Source organism: Nannospalax galili, unplaced genomic scaffold, assembly GCF_000622305.1.
Source record: "Nannospalax galili isolate Female #2095 unplaced genomic scaffold, S.galili_v1.0 scaffold1065, whole genome shotgun sequence".
In the NCBI taxonomy this organism is placed as follows: domain Eukaryota; kingdom Metazoa; phylum Chordata; class Mammalia; order Rodentia; family Spalacidae; genus Nannospalax; species Nannospalax galili.
In genome coordinates, this window is record NW_008353600.1 from 224,425 (window position 1) to 242,221 (window position 17,797).

The 17,797-nt window shown below is 35.7% G+C and overlaps 1 protein-coding gene and 1 non-coding gene across 13 annotated transcripts in view; one reads left to right on the plus strand and one right to left on the minus strand.

The window, feature by feature from the left end:
• The window catches only part of Mkln1 (muskelin 1), a 377,131-nt gene that overhangs the window by 77,026 nt on the left and 282,308 nt on the right, over window positions 1-17,797 (minus strand). For all 12 annotated transcript variants that reach the window (XM_029554914.1, XM_029554911.1, XM_029554909.1 and 9 more), the window contains 2 exons: window positions 16,442-16,507; window positions 7,182-7,294 (listed from right to left, as the gene is read on the minus strand). In XM_029554914.1, coding sequence (XP_029410774.1) covers window positions 7,182-7,294; window positions 16,442-16,507 — 179 coding nt within the window. The remainder of the gene's footprint in view (window positions 1-7,181; window positions 7,295-16,441; window positions 16,508-17,797) is intronic.
• Window positions 16,300-16,383, plus strand: LOC115067328. The gene has a single exon (XR_003846753.1). It is a non-coding gene; the product is annotated as a small nucleolar RNA SNORD45 (small nucleolar RNA).

A 17,797-nucleotide genomic window follows, 5' to 3' on the forward strand; every position in this document is an offset into this window, starting at 1 on the left:
TTGGAGTGTGTTACTGAATGTCAAAGCTGTAGTGAAATGCTTCTTCTAATCATGTAGTTATTAAAAATTTTAAAAATGATTAAAAATAATAATTCTTCAAAGTATAAAAATTCGCTCCTTAATAATTAGTAGATGTGAAAAACATTACCATTGAAATCTACCTGATGACTTTATATCCATGCTCAGATGCCAAGGAACTCAGAAAGTAACTGACTGTGACTAGTAATAATCAGATATATAGAGATTAGAAATGCATGTGCAAACATCTTAATGTCAATTACATTAGCAATAAATTTTTCTGTATGAAATTGTGTATTTTAAAAATGAAATGGAGATATTTTTTAAAGGTTAAAACCTCATTTAATTTTATGTCTTATAGGGTTTATACTGAGTACAATATTGTATAACTGTAATAATTTAACTGTAAACCTAAAAATTTACAGCCAATTTTGAAAGAGATGCATCTTAGCTTTGGAAATTGTTATTGACTATGTCAATGCTGTTGTAATGAAATGCTTCTTCTAAGTACATGGTTATTAAATAAATAATTTTTAAAAAACTACTAAAGTTCCTAGAGCAAGAAAGAACATAAGAAGAGTAATGTAACTTGATTAAATGAAGAAATATTAAGCAGGAAGAACAGTTTGACAATTAATAATAGTAACTGAGAAATTAAGCTGATTGAAATCTACAAATTACTATTCTAACATTTTTAAGAGATTTTGTGAAGATTTTAGCAGATAAGGTGGAAATTTTATTTAAAGATTCCTCCCCTAATTAGATAATCTCAAATACAAAGAATGTATATAATAAATCAATGCCATATTTCCTAGAGTACAAAATTTTAACTTTTAAATAGGAAAGCAATAGAACTTTTTGCTAGTACTATTAAAATGACAAGTAAACTATATCCTAGAAAGAAGAAAAAATAAAAATAAAGATGATAGAAATTAATAGAATAGAAAACAAGAACTAGAGAAAGTTAACAAGTAGGTTCTCTGGGGGCTGGAGAGATGGCTCAGCACTGGCTGCTCTTGCAGAAGACCCCAGTTTGATTCCCAGCACCCACATAACAACTAGTAACTCCAGTTCCAGGGGATCCGAAGCCCTCTTCTGACATCCGAGGGCCTGGCACAACACGGGTGCACCTATCTACATATACCCATTACACTCAAACACATAAAATAAAAATAATAAAGTATTTAAAAAAAAATAAGTAGGTTCTTTTAAGAGTGACAGTATTTTAAACCACCAACAAAACTAATTTTTATTTTAAAAAAAGAGAGAAAATACAAATTGCCAAGTCAGAAATAAAATTAGGACTATCACTATAAACTTAGTAGGAATTACAAAGAAAATAAGTATTTATTATGAAAAACAAGTAGAATATGACAATAGTTAAATGTGCAGGTTAGAAATCTGAAAAATAAACTATGTAGATAAAATGGACATAGTCCTTGAAAAAAACATAATTTACCAAATACCATAAATTGCAAGAGAAAAATATGAAAGTCCTTCCATATATTTAAATTTTGAATTTACATTTAAAATCTTCCTATAAAGACAACTCCAAGTTCAGCTACCTGCACTGCTAAATTTTGCCAAACACTAATGGAAGGAATTCTATGAATTTTAGGCAAAATTTTTCAGAAAAGGGAGGAAAGGGAAGAAAAACAAAACAGAACAACCTTCCACTTAAAAATCTGTTCCATTCCATTTGTAAGTTAATTTTCTGAGGATAATGTAATATTGGAATCAAATTAACAGCACTGCAAACAAGAAGCAGAGTTAAAAACAGAAGGAAAAAATGCTCAGAAAGGACAAAGAATTTACAAATAGTGAATACACTTCATGAACATGAACATGTGATCTTTAACAAAATATTATCAAATGAGACCCACAGTTTTGAAAAGGTATTTCATAATTAAAACTGGTTTCTTTTAGAAACGCAAAATTGATTTTATGGCTGAAAATCATCAGGGCAATTTACTACACTAACAGAATAAGCAGGGAAAGCATCAATACTAATACGGAAGAAGTTTGACAAAGTTCAATGCATATTTGTGATTAAAAACTCACAGTAAAACAGGAATAAACTGCTTCAATCTGATAAAGAATGTAAGAAAATTTGAAAATTATTTGTCACTTGACAGTATCACAGTGAATATTCTACAATGAAGATCAAAGACAAGGATGCCTATTCTTATCATTTCTACTTACTACATTTATGCTCTCTGTAAGTTCAACTCTGAAATATGAAAGGCTTTAGAAGATACAAAGTTGTGATGGGGAAAAGAACAGGAAGAGAAAGGAAAGCTGTCTCTATTAATATATAACATAATTGTAATAAGTGGACGTAAAATAACATTATACAAGGGAATGATATAATTTAATTTCTTTTTTTTCTAAACTGGTGCTGGAGGCCAAACCCAGGTCCTTGTGTTTTCGAGGCAAAGTACTCTATGACTGAGTTAAATACCCAAACTGATATATTTTTTTAAAAAGAAATTTCTAGTTCTCCATTTTACCAGACAACAAATGGAAAATAAAACACACATTACATTTATAAAATGGGATGTTATATACAAAATTTTACATACAAATAATAAAATACACTGGAATCAATTTAGCTAAAATAGCCCAGACCTCTAACTTCAAGGCTTAGAGATAATGAAGTCAAAAATCAATAAAGATTGAAACATGTTTATGGATTGAAGGACTCAACAACATTAAGGCATCGTTTTGTTTTGTTTTTTTTTTCCAAATTAGGTTACACATGTGTCATATCCCCAATCACAATCCCAAGAGATTTAGAAACAACAGAAGATTCTCAAGTTTGTATGAAAATGAAAATGATCCAGAAGCATCAAAGAGGATTCACTCTACTTGACTTCACAAGCTACTGTAAAGCTATGGTAGTGAGAAGAGGGACACATGGGTGTAGAGAAGGCCAAAACATGGTGAAATAGAATGGAGCATGCAAAAAGACATGCACTTACATGGTAATTAATTTTTGATCATGACCCAAAAACTCTTTGGGTAAAGATGTGAGCAACATTGCTGATAGGAGTATAACATAGTACAACCACTTTGGGAAAAGCTTTAATTAATGAATACTAAAAGGGCAAAAAGTTTGATCAGTAATGATATGCTCATATTCTTAAATACCTCTCCATGAGTTAGTTATCAAGTGGCAAAAACATGGGACACACCTCCTTAACCTGATTGTCAAAGATAACTAGCATCAAAGACACTGACATAATGTGCTTCCTGATATGATATGCATAGGATCTGGTATCATCCATCTGTAATGCTTGCTAAAAATACATTACCTAAATTCAACCCTAAGAAAATATGAGACAAATCCAGTTGAGGAATAGTCTGCAAAACAACTCTGTACTCTTCAAAAATGTCAGTGCAGTGGACCCTCTCCAAGGTACTACAGGCTGTTCTTTAAGGTCAGTTATAGAAAAAAAACTTGAACATTTGTCTCTGCATTCTCACTTTCTATGAATGTATGTGAATCTTTCCAGAGACTACATGACTTTTTGATACAGTAACAGTCTGAATGCAAAAGTAGATGTAAATTCATCTACCTTCTATTAAGTCAAACATTAAAGGGATTTTAAAAAGTAGTGCCATTTGGTATAGGATTATCTCAAGAAAAAAGCACTTACATAGTTTTTGAAGTGTCAAATTTATACAATGGCTTTTCCCATGGAACTGTATACACTTGAGAAAACAATTACAATAAAAATCATAATTATGGTCATGATAGACATTTCCTCAAAACAAGAATTATGTCAAAGTTGAAGGAAAATGGACAAAATCTGTTGCTAACGAAACGTATCTTTTTTTTTTTTTTTTGGTTTTTTTGGGAAAGGGTCTCCCTGTCACCCCCGCTCTCCTGGAACTCACTATGTAGACCAGGCTGGCCTTGAACTCACAGGGATCCACCTGCCTCTGGAGTGTTGGGATTAAAGGCGTGTACCACCACACCCTGCGCAACATACCTTTTTAAGAAACAATCCAAATTTTGGAAAATTGTCACTTATCATAACACCTTTCCAATGCTCAAGGACTTTTCTATTGAGACTGACAGTGATATTAACAAATATGATTTAAAAAACAGGCCAATATTTAGATGTGAATCAGTATTTTTCAAATGGGAAACAAGTAAGTGAAAACACATGCATAGTTAAAAAATGCATTCAAAGAGCATACAGAACACCACATTTTAGCACAACGGATTACAGACTGCTAGGTGATGATGGGGTTTCATAGTATACATGACAGACAACTACTTTTAAATAGCAAACACTTGTCAATTTGGAATACAGGATCAAAGAAAAACACAAGCAACTGCCTGGATTTCTAACACAGTAATCTTCAATAAGCATAACTCAAATAAACTGAGAAAACACTAGTAGGTTAACATATAAAGGAATCCTGATACTGTAAGAGTCTACAAGTAAAATCCAGTAAGGAGAGCCATGTCAAATTCCTTCTTACTCAATCATCCCATGAATGAAGTCAGAGATACTTAACAAGAGACATTGTGTATGGGTGTGAGAGAGACAGAGAGAGAGAGAGATGCTTCAGTGCTCCCTTTATGAAAAGCTGCAATTCAGTTTTTTTCTAAGATATCTTTTGCTATAAATCTCATTTCATTAATACGGTCAGCCTACTAATGGAATGAGTTGGGCATAGTGACACATGCCTGCAATCTCAGCTCAGACAAGGTAAAGACAGGAGGAGGGACAGTTCAAGGGCAGCTCCGAGTTTGAGGTCAGTCTGCTCCTATCTCAGAAAGACAAAACAAGAATGACCAGTTAAGTTACATCCTGTCTTAGACCAGAATTACTTTTTTTTTTTTTTTACCTTTTTGAGACAGGGTTTCCCTGTAGCCCCAGCTGTCCTGGAACTCACTAGAAATACCTTTTAAAAATTATTTTCTTTATTTTTATTTTATGTGTATGAGTATATTGCCTGCATGTATGTGAGTGCACCCGTGTTGTGCAATGCCTCAGAGGTCAGAAGAGGGCTTCAGATTCCCCTGGAACTGGAGTTAAGAACAGTTCGTAGCTGCCATGTGGGTGCTGGAAATCGAACCCGGGTCCTCAGCAAGAGCAGTCAGTACTCTTAATCGCTGAGCCTATCTCTCCAGCTCCCAGAATTGCTTTTAAGGCCCCTAAAAACATCACACCTGAACAGCCACTCTCTGGAGTTTAATTATTTCCTTTGCTCTTTTCAAGCACTAAGTTTAACTTACCCCATCTATTTATTCACTAAAGAATAAGCATATCTATCACATCCTTAAGATTCATAAATTCTAGCTGGGAGTGGTGGAGCACACCTTTAATCCTAGCACTTGGGAGGCAGAGGCAGGCGGATCTCTGTGAGTTCAAGGCCAGCCTGGTCTACATAGTGAGTTCCAGGAAATCTGGGGCTATAGGGAGACCGTCTCAAAAAGACAAAAAAAAAAAAAAAAAAAAAAAAAAAAAAAAAAAAAATCATAAATTTTAAATATGATTCATGCCTTTAAGGAATCCAGACTCTAGACAGGAAAATAAGAAAATAAGTCACAGTAATCTCTTCCAGAACGAACTGGTGCTAAGATGGACACACCAAAGAAAGTTTTAAATTCTGCTTAGGATGGGTCAAGAAAGGTTACACTGAGCAAGTGGAGTCTAAATCGAGTTTTAAAGCATATATAGGCTCTATCAGGTTGAAGCTGGAGATAGGGACCCTCTGCTAACCCCATACTAGGAAAACACTTCTAACAAGACAAGTGAGAAAGTGGAATAACAGCAAAAATGGTGCATGTGCTATCACATAAAGTCAGGGTGTAAGGCTGGTAACTAAGTGACCAAACCTCCAGAAACATTTGAAACTTCTACGGTAAGTAAAAGAAACTGAAGCAAATATATTGTTTTATTATTGTTGTTTAAATAACAAATGACAAATTAAACAAACCTACTGTATCTTGTATCAATGCCCTCTAAAACCACACCATTAACTGACTCTGAACTTGGTTATTTGACTTCTTTTTACAAATGAGATAATACCAAGAACCCAATTTCCAAGGACCGAAGGCACACCACTAGATCTTTTGGGTTGGCTTTCCTAAGTAAAATTCAGTAAATTTGAATTAAGTCTATTTCCTTCACTTTCCATTTGTTATAGTATATTTTTCAATTTGCAATCTGTAACTGCTTAGATGGAAAACACAATAAAAATTCTATAAAGATTTGGAGAAAAATGAACAACAAATATTTGCTTCTTCCCAGGATATATTCATGTACCTATTAAACTCAAAGCCATAAAACCAAGTCATTTTATTCAATATGAAAATGCTTCATTTATATATGCACAGATAGAAACACAAATGCATACATAGATGAAATTTTAATTAAAAAATAAATATCACTTAAAACTGATAGGTAGCAGTTTGAATAAATGCTCTGTTAGGCTATTTCATCAGTGTCAACATTATAGAGCATATTTATACAAAGATGGTTATGCTATCACTAAACAAAATAATCTTACGAGACCACCACCATGTCTATGGCCTACCTAGTGATGACTGAAATACTGTTATGCAGCACATAACGGTACAGTAAAGCAGTAAGGGCTCAAAACAGTGAGATGGTGTGGGGCTGGAATAGCAAAAGCATGTTTTTCCAGAGGGAATAAAAATAAGGTGGCAAAGGCTCGATTGCAGCTCAATGATAGAGTACTTTGGCCCTGGGTTCCAACCAGTGCAAAGACAAAAAAAGAACGCTGGGAACAGGAGTAGGACTGATGAGGGCCTGAGACAACAATCACACTTCTAGGGTAAAGCATTTTAAAAATTAAATGATACAAAAATATCTAACTCAATTTATCTTTATTTAATCCCAGCACTCGGGAGGCAGAGGCAGGCGGATCTCTGTGAGTTCAAGGCCAGCCTAGTCTACATAGTGAGTTCCAGGACAGCTGGGGCTAAAAAGAATCTTGTATCTTGTAAACCAATAGTTGGTGAACCAGGGCTAGAAGTTGAAATGCAGGAGTTCTTAAATCAAGCCTGTTTTCTTGTTTCAAAATTCTTTTGCTACCACTGCTGAGAAACATTGGAGAACAAAACAAGCAGAAAGTATGTACCCATGCAATACAGATAAATGAAAAGGCTGAGAACTTACCTCTTTCTCAGTATCTCTAGAGATACATGTCCACTGGTTCTCCTTCACACTGTATGCCCAGAAGTCAGCAAGATCTTGTGTTCCATCCCAGCCACCAAACAAATAAACAGTCTCTATGAAAATCAGAAAAGTATGTATTAAAAAAAGTCTCAAAGTCAAAAGTATTAGCATCCTACCTGGTCAGTTGTTTCAAAGAACATTTAAGAGGGCATCTTTAATAATTTTTAAGGTAATATTTTTGAACTGATAGCTTTCCAAAATGTATACCAGACTAGTATTACTCACACATAAGCAAATGGAAAAATGGCTGCAGAACCACATTTTGAGAAATTTGTTTAGGAATCAGATCACTAGACCACATTCCCCAAGATCCTGATTCCAAAGTTCTTTAGTGCAGCCACATTTTAGCCTCTAAAGACCTACAGAATTATTCAAACTGTACAAGACAGCACTTAGAGAAATATACTATTTAAAAGAATAACACAAGGACAAGTAGCTGTTACGGGGGGGGGGGGAGTCATATTAAAGGTGATTTCTCTCCACTGTAATACCAAAGTACTGGTTAAAACTAGCTGAAAGCTGAAGTGAGATACTTTAAGAATAAAACATTGGTCATCCCATGAAAATAGAGGAGGGTTTTTCCAAATATACTGTATTGGGTTTTTTACTCTTCTAAGATTAACCATTAGGTACCTTGAGAGTTGAGTTTCTTGTTACTCTGAAATGTACATTACATTACAGGCAAACTGCAAAGCCACTGACTCTTTAAAGTAATACATTTTAAGCCTGTACACATGGTGGCTATCATCTAAGGTATGTCCAACCATGAAGATAAACAATTCAAAAATGCATGTGGAAATACTATAACACTAAGAAACCTCCTCTCACTCATAGTTGGCTATCTTCGACAACATTTGTGTCATATTTTCATATAGCTTCAAATTCTAAGCAAATTTTCTAATTAAAGTGTCCATAAATGCTTCACTGGTCTCAAAATAAGTACAGTCCACTTGAGAAGAACTGAGTTCTAGTGCTAAAGGGATTATAGTTCAAAGATGAAGTGTCTCTCAAAAGCTATTGAAGGCTTGGTCCCAGCTGGTGGTACTAATTGGGAATTTCTGAAGGCTTCAGGAGGTTAGCCTCACTGGAAGAGATTGGCCAGGAGGAGTGTGTCCCTGGGGACAATATGTTGTCTTGGCACTCCCACAACCCTCCCTTCCTGGCTACCACAATTGTGAGCTATTCTGCTACACCCTTCCTGCTCCAGCATACTAAAATACCTAAAAATGTGAGCCAAAATAAACATTTCCTTCCCTTAAATTTTCAAGTATTTGTCATAGTGACAAAAAGCCTTAACAGAAAATTGTTACTACAGAAATAGGACTGTTGTTGACTAAGCACAGCTATATGGTTCTTAAGCCTCTGGAACTGGTTTGCAGGAGAATTTAGAAAAGTTTAGAGAAGTGAGCTAGAGAAAACTTTCTACAATGCTGTAAATAGTTTAACTGACAATTCCAGTGAAATCTCATAGTAAAGGCTTGTTCATAAGGTTTCAGATGGCAACATCTATTCAGAATCAGGGGCCATTTGTGCTACATTCTGGCAAAGAGCTCTATTTTTTTGTCCATATGCTGAGACTTTGTGAAAGACTGAGTTTGAAGGTGTTACATTAACTAATAAGAAGAAAAAATTTCAAGGCAGCCCAGAATTCTGGCTGGAGCATAGTTACTGCTTGCTGCTTTTAGCCAGGTTTCAGTGAAAATTGGGAGCAAAAGACAGAACAGAAAAAATCTGAAAAACTTTGTTTGGAAAAACTCTGCATGTAGTTGAAACTAAAGAAGATTTGGTTTCTGAAGAGATCGGTACCATTACAAAACAAGCCAATTCTTTGCCATGGGACCATCTCATAAATTGACCAGATCCCTAATCACTATGGGTTCCAGGATGTGAAAGTATGGACAAATCTGGAAGGCTGTCCCTTCAGAAAACTGCCTCCTGGGCACCCTACCTGTCACAGAGCCACCTATGAAGTTGTTTCCCAAGGACCGTTTCACCACGTTTAGCTGCCTACTTGAGCTGGTGGCAGATCTTTGTGTTGTTCACCTGACACTGGTTTTGCAGGCATGGAGAATGGAAGAGTAAGAGTCAGGCAGGCTTCTATTCAGATGTCAAAGAAGGCCCACAAGGTTGGATAACTTATGCAGGGAGTCCTTGAGAAAGAATTGTATAAGCTGGGAGAATGAAACCAAAGACACAAAGGAAACTCCCAGAACCTAGAAATTTCATTGCAGGCAACAAGAGGAACCAGTCTTAAAGAGAGGCCATATGAGGGTAGGATGGCCCAAGCAACCCCTCTTGAACTCTGGATTCTCAATGTTCTTTCTGAAAATCAGGTCTCTTTTTACTCATAAATTCTCACATCATAATCACGTGCCCTGGGTTGCAGATATGGAGCTAAAGCACTTAAAGTTTACCTTGCTGAGTTTTGGTCTCATTTTGCTTCCAAGTCTTCCTTTCTATGCTCCTATTCCTCCCTTTCAGAATGGGAATGTTTACTCTGCACCACTCTATGTTAGAAGTATATCTAACTTATTTTTAATTTTTATAGAGGCTCATCATTAAGAGATTGCTTTCAGTCTTACGAGAGATTTTTAGACACGAACTTCTGTCCCCCAGAGGCTTATTCTTAAAGGTTTGATCACAGCAACTGACAGACACTATTTTGCTAACTTCTGGAAACCTTATGAGGGAGGCAGAGTTGGAAGAAGTAGGTCACTGGGGGAGTGTTTTAGAGGAAAATATCTCATTTTGGGTCCCTGTCCTTTCTTTCCTTTCTCTACTTCCTGCCCACCATGATGTAACCTGTTCTTCTATGCCATTCCTGCCACAATGGACTATGAGCCAAAATAAATCCTCCTTCTTCCTCAGTTATTTTCTAAGGTTTTTGGTCATCGTGGCAAGAAACGAATACAGGGTGTCAAGTACAAGTCACTTAATCTGCCTCAGTTTTAATTTTATTTATGAAATTCTGAGTGTTGTGAAGTTCCTCAGATCCAAGTCATACAAAAATATTCTGAAGCTTTCAAAAATGAACATTTCTTTTTTAAATGCGAAAATCAAAAAAGAAATAATTCCAACTACCTTTTAGTTTCTAAGTGCTTGAAACACAACAGTGTTACCATATTTGATTCCAATCTAACTCAATACTTAGAATCCCTTTGATATATTAATATGAAATAATGGCATTTTAACTACTAAAAAGTTATCTTATTTTGTAACTATAAAACAATCCATTATCATTAATTAAGTAACACTGTGTTTTTCAAATGGCATACAAGAATGTCCAGATACATAATTTTACAGGAAAATAATTAAAGGATTTTCATCTGGCTTAAGAATTCTTTGCCAAGACCTCACTATAAAAGCAATTAACTCTGTTAATTTCTGAAGCCTGTAGATAGAGGGCCATATAACTAAAATAGCAATAGCAATTGACCTTTTGTTTTATAGTATTTCTGGGCACCCTCTGGATAAGGTTACCCTGGTTCATTAACTTTAATAACCCTTCCTGTTGGGCTCTGGGTTCTCAATGTTCTTTCTGAAAAGCAAGTCTCTTTGTGCGCATAAATTCTCACAGCAAAGAAAACCCACATTTCCACAACAGCCTCATTGATGGCTGAGCAAAATAAAATTTGGCATAGGGCAAGGATCCCAATAGAATTAAGCCAAGATGTCACTCCTGTCCATGGAAGCTTTGTGGTCCAGTTGAAGTAATAGTAAAATGAAATAAATTTTGTAGAAACTGAACCTTCTGATGTACCTGAATGAAAAATGCATAATAGAACTTTTTAATTAAAACACCTCATCACAGGGGCTGGAGAGATATCTCAGCAGTTAAGAGCACTGACTACTCTTGCAGAGGACCCGGGTTCGATTCCCAGCACCCACATGGTGGCTACAAACCATCCTTAACTCCAGTTCCAGGGGAATCCGAAGCCCTCTTCTGACCTCCGCTGCACTGCACAATACGGGTGCACTTACTTGCAGGCAATACACATAAAATAAATACACATAAAATAAAAATAATAAATATTTAAAAATTAAAAACAAAATACAAAAAAAAACACCTCATCACTTGTCACGAAAAGATAAAGCATCTTGAAACAAATATTAGCAAAAGTACTGTTAAATACATAAAAGATATCAAAGGCCTGAATTATTAAAATAACTAGAGAGAACTATAAAGAGAAATGAGGAAGTAGAAGAGAGGAAAAAGCATCAATCTTAACAGGATAGTCTGGTTTATTGGGAGCCACTCTCATACACACAGGTTCTGTAATAACTCATGTGTATTTTGAGGTGGTATAACCTTCCTCAAGCAGCAACATTTTCATTTTCTGCTTTCTTAATGAAGTATAGGCTATCATGGCTGTGCATAAATTACCCTAGCACTTAAAAAAATTGCTTAAGTAGTGATTTGAACTTACAAACCACTTTAGGGAATGAAAAGAGAGATGGATATTCCTTATCCTTGAAGAACTTACAATCCAGTCAAGAATATAAAAGAGGTATCTAAGTATACAAGGCAAGGCAGAATAAGTGCTACAGGAAGGCAAAAAGCACAGCAGGCATTCAAAGGAGGAAAGAATGTACCTGGCTAAAAGGACTCAGGACATATTTGTGTCCTTTGTATCAGAAGGTCTCTGCATTCTGGTAAGCAGAATTTGGGACAGAAAAAAAGGGGGGGGGCTTTCAAGCAGAGTAAAAAGTGGGTAACAAGGATCTAGAGATAGAAAAACCCATCAAAAGTGTTTAAAATGGTACATCACAGCTACAATCTTCACTTTGTAATTAACAGCTATGTGACCACTAAAGCTCCTTAATCACCAGTTTCCTAATCTCTGAAATGTGATATGGTATCTTTTTTTTCTTTGGAGACAAGGTCTCCCTTTAGCCCCAGCTGGCCTAGAACTCACTATCTACCTCTGCCTCCTGAGTACTGGGATTAAAGGCATGCCCCATCACACCCTTCTGTGAAATGGTATTTTATAAAGCTATTTGAAGATTAAAATTATGTACCTCATGTAAAGTTAACTGTGTGATGAGTAAGTGAATATAAGTGAAAGAAGAACACAAAAGTAGTAGGCAGATATGAAGTTAAAAAGATAGTGATCAGACCGTTGCAAAGTTTAGATTATTAGGGTTTAAACTTGATTCCACTGACAATGAAGAAGCTATAGAAGATCTTCAGCAGAGGTGTTAAGAGTCTGAACTGACTGAAAAGGAGGAGCTAGAGAATGAGAGACTGGAGGAAATATGATCAGTAGTAGCCTATTTTCAAAATCTCAAGCCAGTTTCAAATTCAAGAGACCACGCCAAGTAATCATTAATCAATCACTACTGGTTATAAATACTAAAATTCAACTGTTACTCCTTGGTGGAAAGTATGCATCATTTGGAACCAGTACCAAATAAACCATAGATCTACCTACTACAGTAGCACCAATCCAAATATTTCACATGAATTATAAATAAGGGAGATATGTTAACACAAGTAGAGAATTCAGTCTTTTTATAACATTTGCATGCATTTTGCGCAATAAAGCAGGCTTTTAAGCTGAAGTGTTCAGTTGTAATAGCTATCATTCTACCCTGAGTAAATTAGGATGCTGACTGCATAAACCTCCACAAGATGGCACACTATTTTCATAATTAAATCAGTTTCTCCATTTTGAACCTCTAGAATACAACAACTATGTACTAACACGGACTGGGTCAAATGGTCACACAAATCAAGTGTCAAAAAGAAGTAAAAGGGGCCAGTGAGATAACTCAGTGGGTAAAGCACTTGCAGCGCAAGCCTAACAACCTGAGTTTGATCCCTAGAACCAAGGGATCTACATAAAGTTGTCCTCTGACCTCCATATGCATGTCATATTATGTAATCAAACACACACCATACACATGCAATTTTAAAAAGAGGCAGAACATGTTTGTAATTTTTTTTTGTAATTAACAACCCAAACTCATCTTTACTCATTTCATTCGAAAGTTTCTTTAAGGTAAATTATGTAATAGGGTTTTGTTTGTATGTATGTATGTATGTATCACTGCTGAATTTTCTAATACTTTTAAGAACTAACTAACATCAATGCTCTTCAAACTATTCCATAAAACAGAATAGAAAGAATGTTTCCAGACTCATTCTATAAAGCCAATATTATCCTGATAACAAAAATAGATAAGGACATAACAAAAAAAAAATCAAAGATTTATATGCTACATGAACCTACATAATAAAATTCTTAATAAAATTCTTACAAACCAAATTCAACAACACATTAAGAGATTATAGACCATGATTACGCTGGTTTCATTCCAAAGATACAAAGATATAAGGATGGTTCAATATCTACAAATTAAAAAACATAATACATCAAACATAAATAGACTCAAGAGCAAGTCACATGATCATATAATAGCTGCAGAAAAGGCATCAGAGAAAATTCAACAAAGCATGATAAAAGCTTTGAAGAAACTAGAAATTCAAGAATACTTCAAAATAATAAAGTCTGTGCACGAAATACAGAGAGCAAGCATTCTAAATGGAGGAAAAAATGAAAGCATCTCCTGTAAAATCACTATTCTTTGGGGGAGGGAGGGCATTTTTTGAAACAGGGTCTCCCTGTAGCCCTAGCAGGCCCAGAACTTACTATGTAGACCAGGCTGACCTTGATCCACCTGCCTCTGCCACCAGAATGCTGGGATTAAAGGCATGCACCACCACTCTCACCTGTCATAAAAGCATAAAGGTACCATTCTTATTAAATGCCATGCTTTAAAGGTTAGCCAGAGGCAGAGTAGGGGTGTGTTACAGCAATACAAGTATAGAAGCTATCAAAAGGAGATTAAAATCAGGGGCTGGAGATGGCTGGGGAAATAAAGCACTTGCCAAGAAAGCATGAGTGCATGGATTTGAGCCTCAGCACTCATGTGAAAAAGCCAAACACAGCAGTGCATCTCTGTAATCTCAACACTGGGGAGGCAGAGACAGGAAGATCCCTGGGTCTTGCCGGCCAGCCAGTCTAACTGAACGAGTAGCTCCAGGTTTTGAGAGACCTTGTGTCCAAAAACTAAGGTAGAAAGTAACTGAGGACAATGTCCAGTGTTGACCTCTGGTCTTCACACACACATGCATAAATCTGCATACACATGTACATGCACACATACATAAATATTTACACATACATACATGAGATTAAAATCACATACCTATGATAAGCATTCCTACTAAATTTGGTTAAAACCACCATTTCTATAGTTAGTCAAATCAACACGTTAGTCAAACATTTTTCCTCTCTTGGAAAAATTTTTTTTTAAAGAGTGGTGTGATGGCTAATCCTGGGAGTCAACTTGATTAGATCTGAGATTAACTGAAATGAAAGAGATCTTCTTGATTGGATCATCTAAAGCCGGCAGCCCATATAAAAGACCAAGGCAGAGGAGAACACAGGGCTTTTTGCGGCTTGCCTTCTCTCTTGCTGCTGAGTTCGTCTTGCCGCTGTAGACTGAAGACTAGCTGATATTTTGGAATTTGTCAGACCTTCAGCACCGGATTGGGACTACTGAGACATCAGCCTTGGTGACTGAGCGACTACAGATTCTCAGCCTCTCCAGTGTGGTACAGCCATTGTTGGACTACTCGGACTCTATCCTGTGAGCTAAGATGATAAATCTCTATACATATTCACTCTACTGGTTCTGTTTCTTTGGAGAACCCTGACTAATACAAGTGGAGTTAAGGACTATGGGCCACTCAGTGTCTGCTGAAATCCTATCCCTTACTGCATAAAACAGAAACACTGAAAAAGGTCCAAAACTTTATCACTTCCTTGTGTTTCCTAATACGGGTCTTTATTAACCTTTAACTATCCATTACTTTCCTACGCCAAATTCTATAAGACATTTATCTATACTTGATTATTTTCCAACTTCAAATGTCAGGATTATTACAAATTATCTTTTTTTCTTACACATGTACCTTCCTTGTCATGTATGGTCCCTTTCCTATAACATAGTAAACACTTGGAAAATTCCTTCTGCTTCTTTATAAAATGAAGCTTAAATGAAAAAGTTAACTGTAATTACTTTCACAGTTAGGCAAAGTATATTTTGCCTAGAAAATTACAAGAATTTAAAAATAATCTTTATTTTATTATTAGCAAGAAAAGCAATTTGTATACAAATCTGCCTCTTTAATAAATCAGGGCAGGTGTGTATGTCAGACTCTGAAGAGGAAAACAAGTGCCTCCAAAGCTGCATCAAATTCAAGTCTATTTAGGTAGGGCAGGCAGGCAGCTGGAGAAGAGGTAAAAATTAGTAAGTAAAATCCTATACCTTGAAATAAATCTTTTCCACAGAAACTCTTAACAATATTCTCAAATTCTTAAGTTAGTAAACATATTTAGCAGTTAATTTAAAATTAAATACCCTCTTACAACTCAAAGAAATGTTACGAAAATAGTTATGCCAAGATTTAGTGCCCACACTACAGCAATTTTTTTCTAATTATTTTCTATTACAAAAGCAGTATTTTTAGTCCTCAAGTACTGTGAGTCAGCATGAGACAAAGTAAAAAACAAACAAACAAACAAAAAAGATGCAAATTTACTCTTGAAAAAAGCACAATGCTGCTTAAGTAGATAAGGACACTATATGCAGTAAAGTTTTCTAAAATCAAATTAGGTGAAGGACACAATTCTTTTAGATGATCTAACATCATCTGCACAGCAGCACCTTCTCTCACCTGCCACTGTCAAAGTGTAAGATATCCTTGTGGTAAATTCTTGCTTTCTTTACTATCTGGTTCTAGTCAATAACATGTAACCTTTATAATGAATGGAGAGAAGTGCATTCCCTATTTTGTTTTCTTTTTTCTTTTTTCTTTATTTATTTATTTATTTTTGGTCTTTTTGAGACGGGGTAGCACGAAGCTGGCCTAGATTTGCTATGGAGACCAGGTGGATCACAGAGATCCACCTGCCTCTGCCTCCCCAGTGTTGGAACTAAAGGCCACAACACCCAGCTGCATTCACTCTTACATAATATCTTAAATGTAGGTCAATGATATTTTGGCAAATAGAGCCTGAATTTACTGCTGAATTGCACTAACACTTCAGCTCTACAATTATGCTGAAATATTGAAAAAGAGATTTAAAACTTTAAAAAAGGTTTTGCTTTCCATGGCTAGTGTTACTCACCTGTCTGAACATCAATAACCATCTGATGGCCCCCTCTCATTCCTGGTCGGTTATCTTCTCCATCACCTGAAACAGAAATATTTTCTTTTAAAGAAATAATAAAAGCTGCAAATCCAGAGTATGCCACTTGGAAGTAAGTCTGTAATGGGTAGTAAAAGCAAGCTACATTTATTCTTCAAAATATTAAAAATAAGTAAAAGGATTCATAAAGAAAAAAAAACTTTCAATGATTCAAAAGGTTACAGGATTCTAAGATATGTTATTTGTGTGTGTGTGGTCTGTATGTGTGCACATGCATACACTAAGGATCAAACCCAGAGCCACACAAATGATAAGCAAGTACTCAAATACTAAGCTATACACTCAGTCCTAAGGTAACAGGAGTCTAACATCATGCTTGATATAAACCAGAAAGCCTAAGGTTTTCTTCATAAATCTCCCCTTAGCTGAAATAGATTACTTTTACAATTAAGCTTCCCTGCTTCTTGTATGTAAAACCCAAATCATCTAACTCTACTGATTCCAAGGGAGTACCTATAAAAACAACTGAAATATCAGTTTTTGTATGGTCATGAGTCACTTAAGGATGAGGACTTCTGAGAAATACATCATTAGGTGATTTTGGCATTGTATAATCATCATAGAGTACATTTACAGAAATCTAGATGGTACAGTCTACTACATACCTAGCTGTGGGAGTAACTTTTACAATAAGGACATGATCTGGATTAAAGACTTTTGTCTAACCCTGTAACCAAAAAGTTACTGTTTATAATGTAAACAAGTTCACTGAGCCATGTGCTCCTCTTGTGACCTAGACATATGACCTTAATCCCTCAGGATCCTTATCCTCCACCCAAGTTAGTGTGAGACAGTGCATGAATGTGCCTATGCATGTTTTACATATCGAAGAGCTGCAAGCACCCTGCTTTTCTCATTGTAAACAATGAGATAAATTGAGTGTGTGTGATATTCTAGGCCTAGGGATCAAAGGACAAGATTGTCTGGTAAGGGTGGGGTCTTGACTTCTACTTCCCCATTTTATGCTAGAGATGCTGTTTCAATAAAAGCATGAGTGAAAGCTTTGGAGCACAGTTCTAAGTGCCATCTGAAGGAAGAAGTGCTCAGCAATTTGGTCTGCTCTTGGCCTTAAAATGGATGCTAAGACTCAAGCTGTTTCCATTAAGACATAACTGTAGAAACACCGCACCTAGTCACATGGAAAAGCACATTACTGTATTAAATACTGCAGGCTACTGTAATACATAGCTAAGTATTTGTATATTTCAAGCATAGCTAATCACAGAAAAGGCTTAACACAAATACTACACAATGGGAATTTTAAAAAATATATTT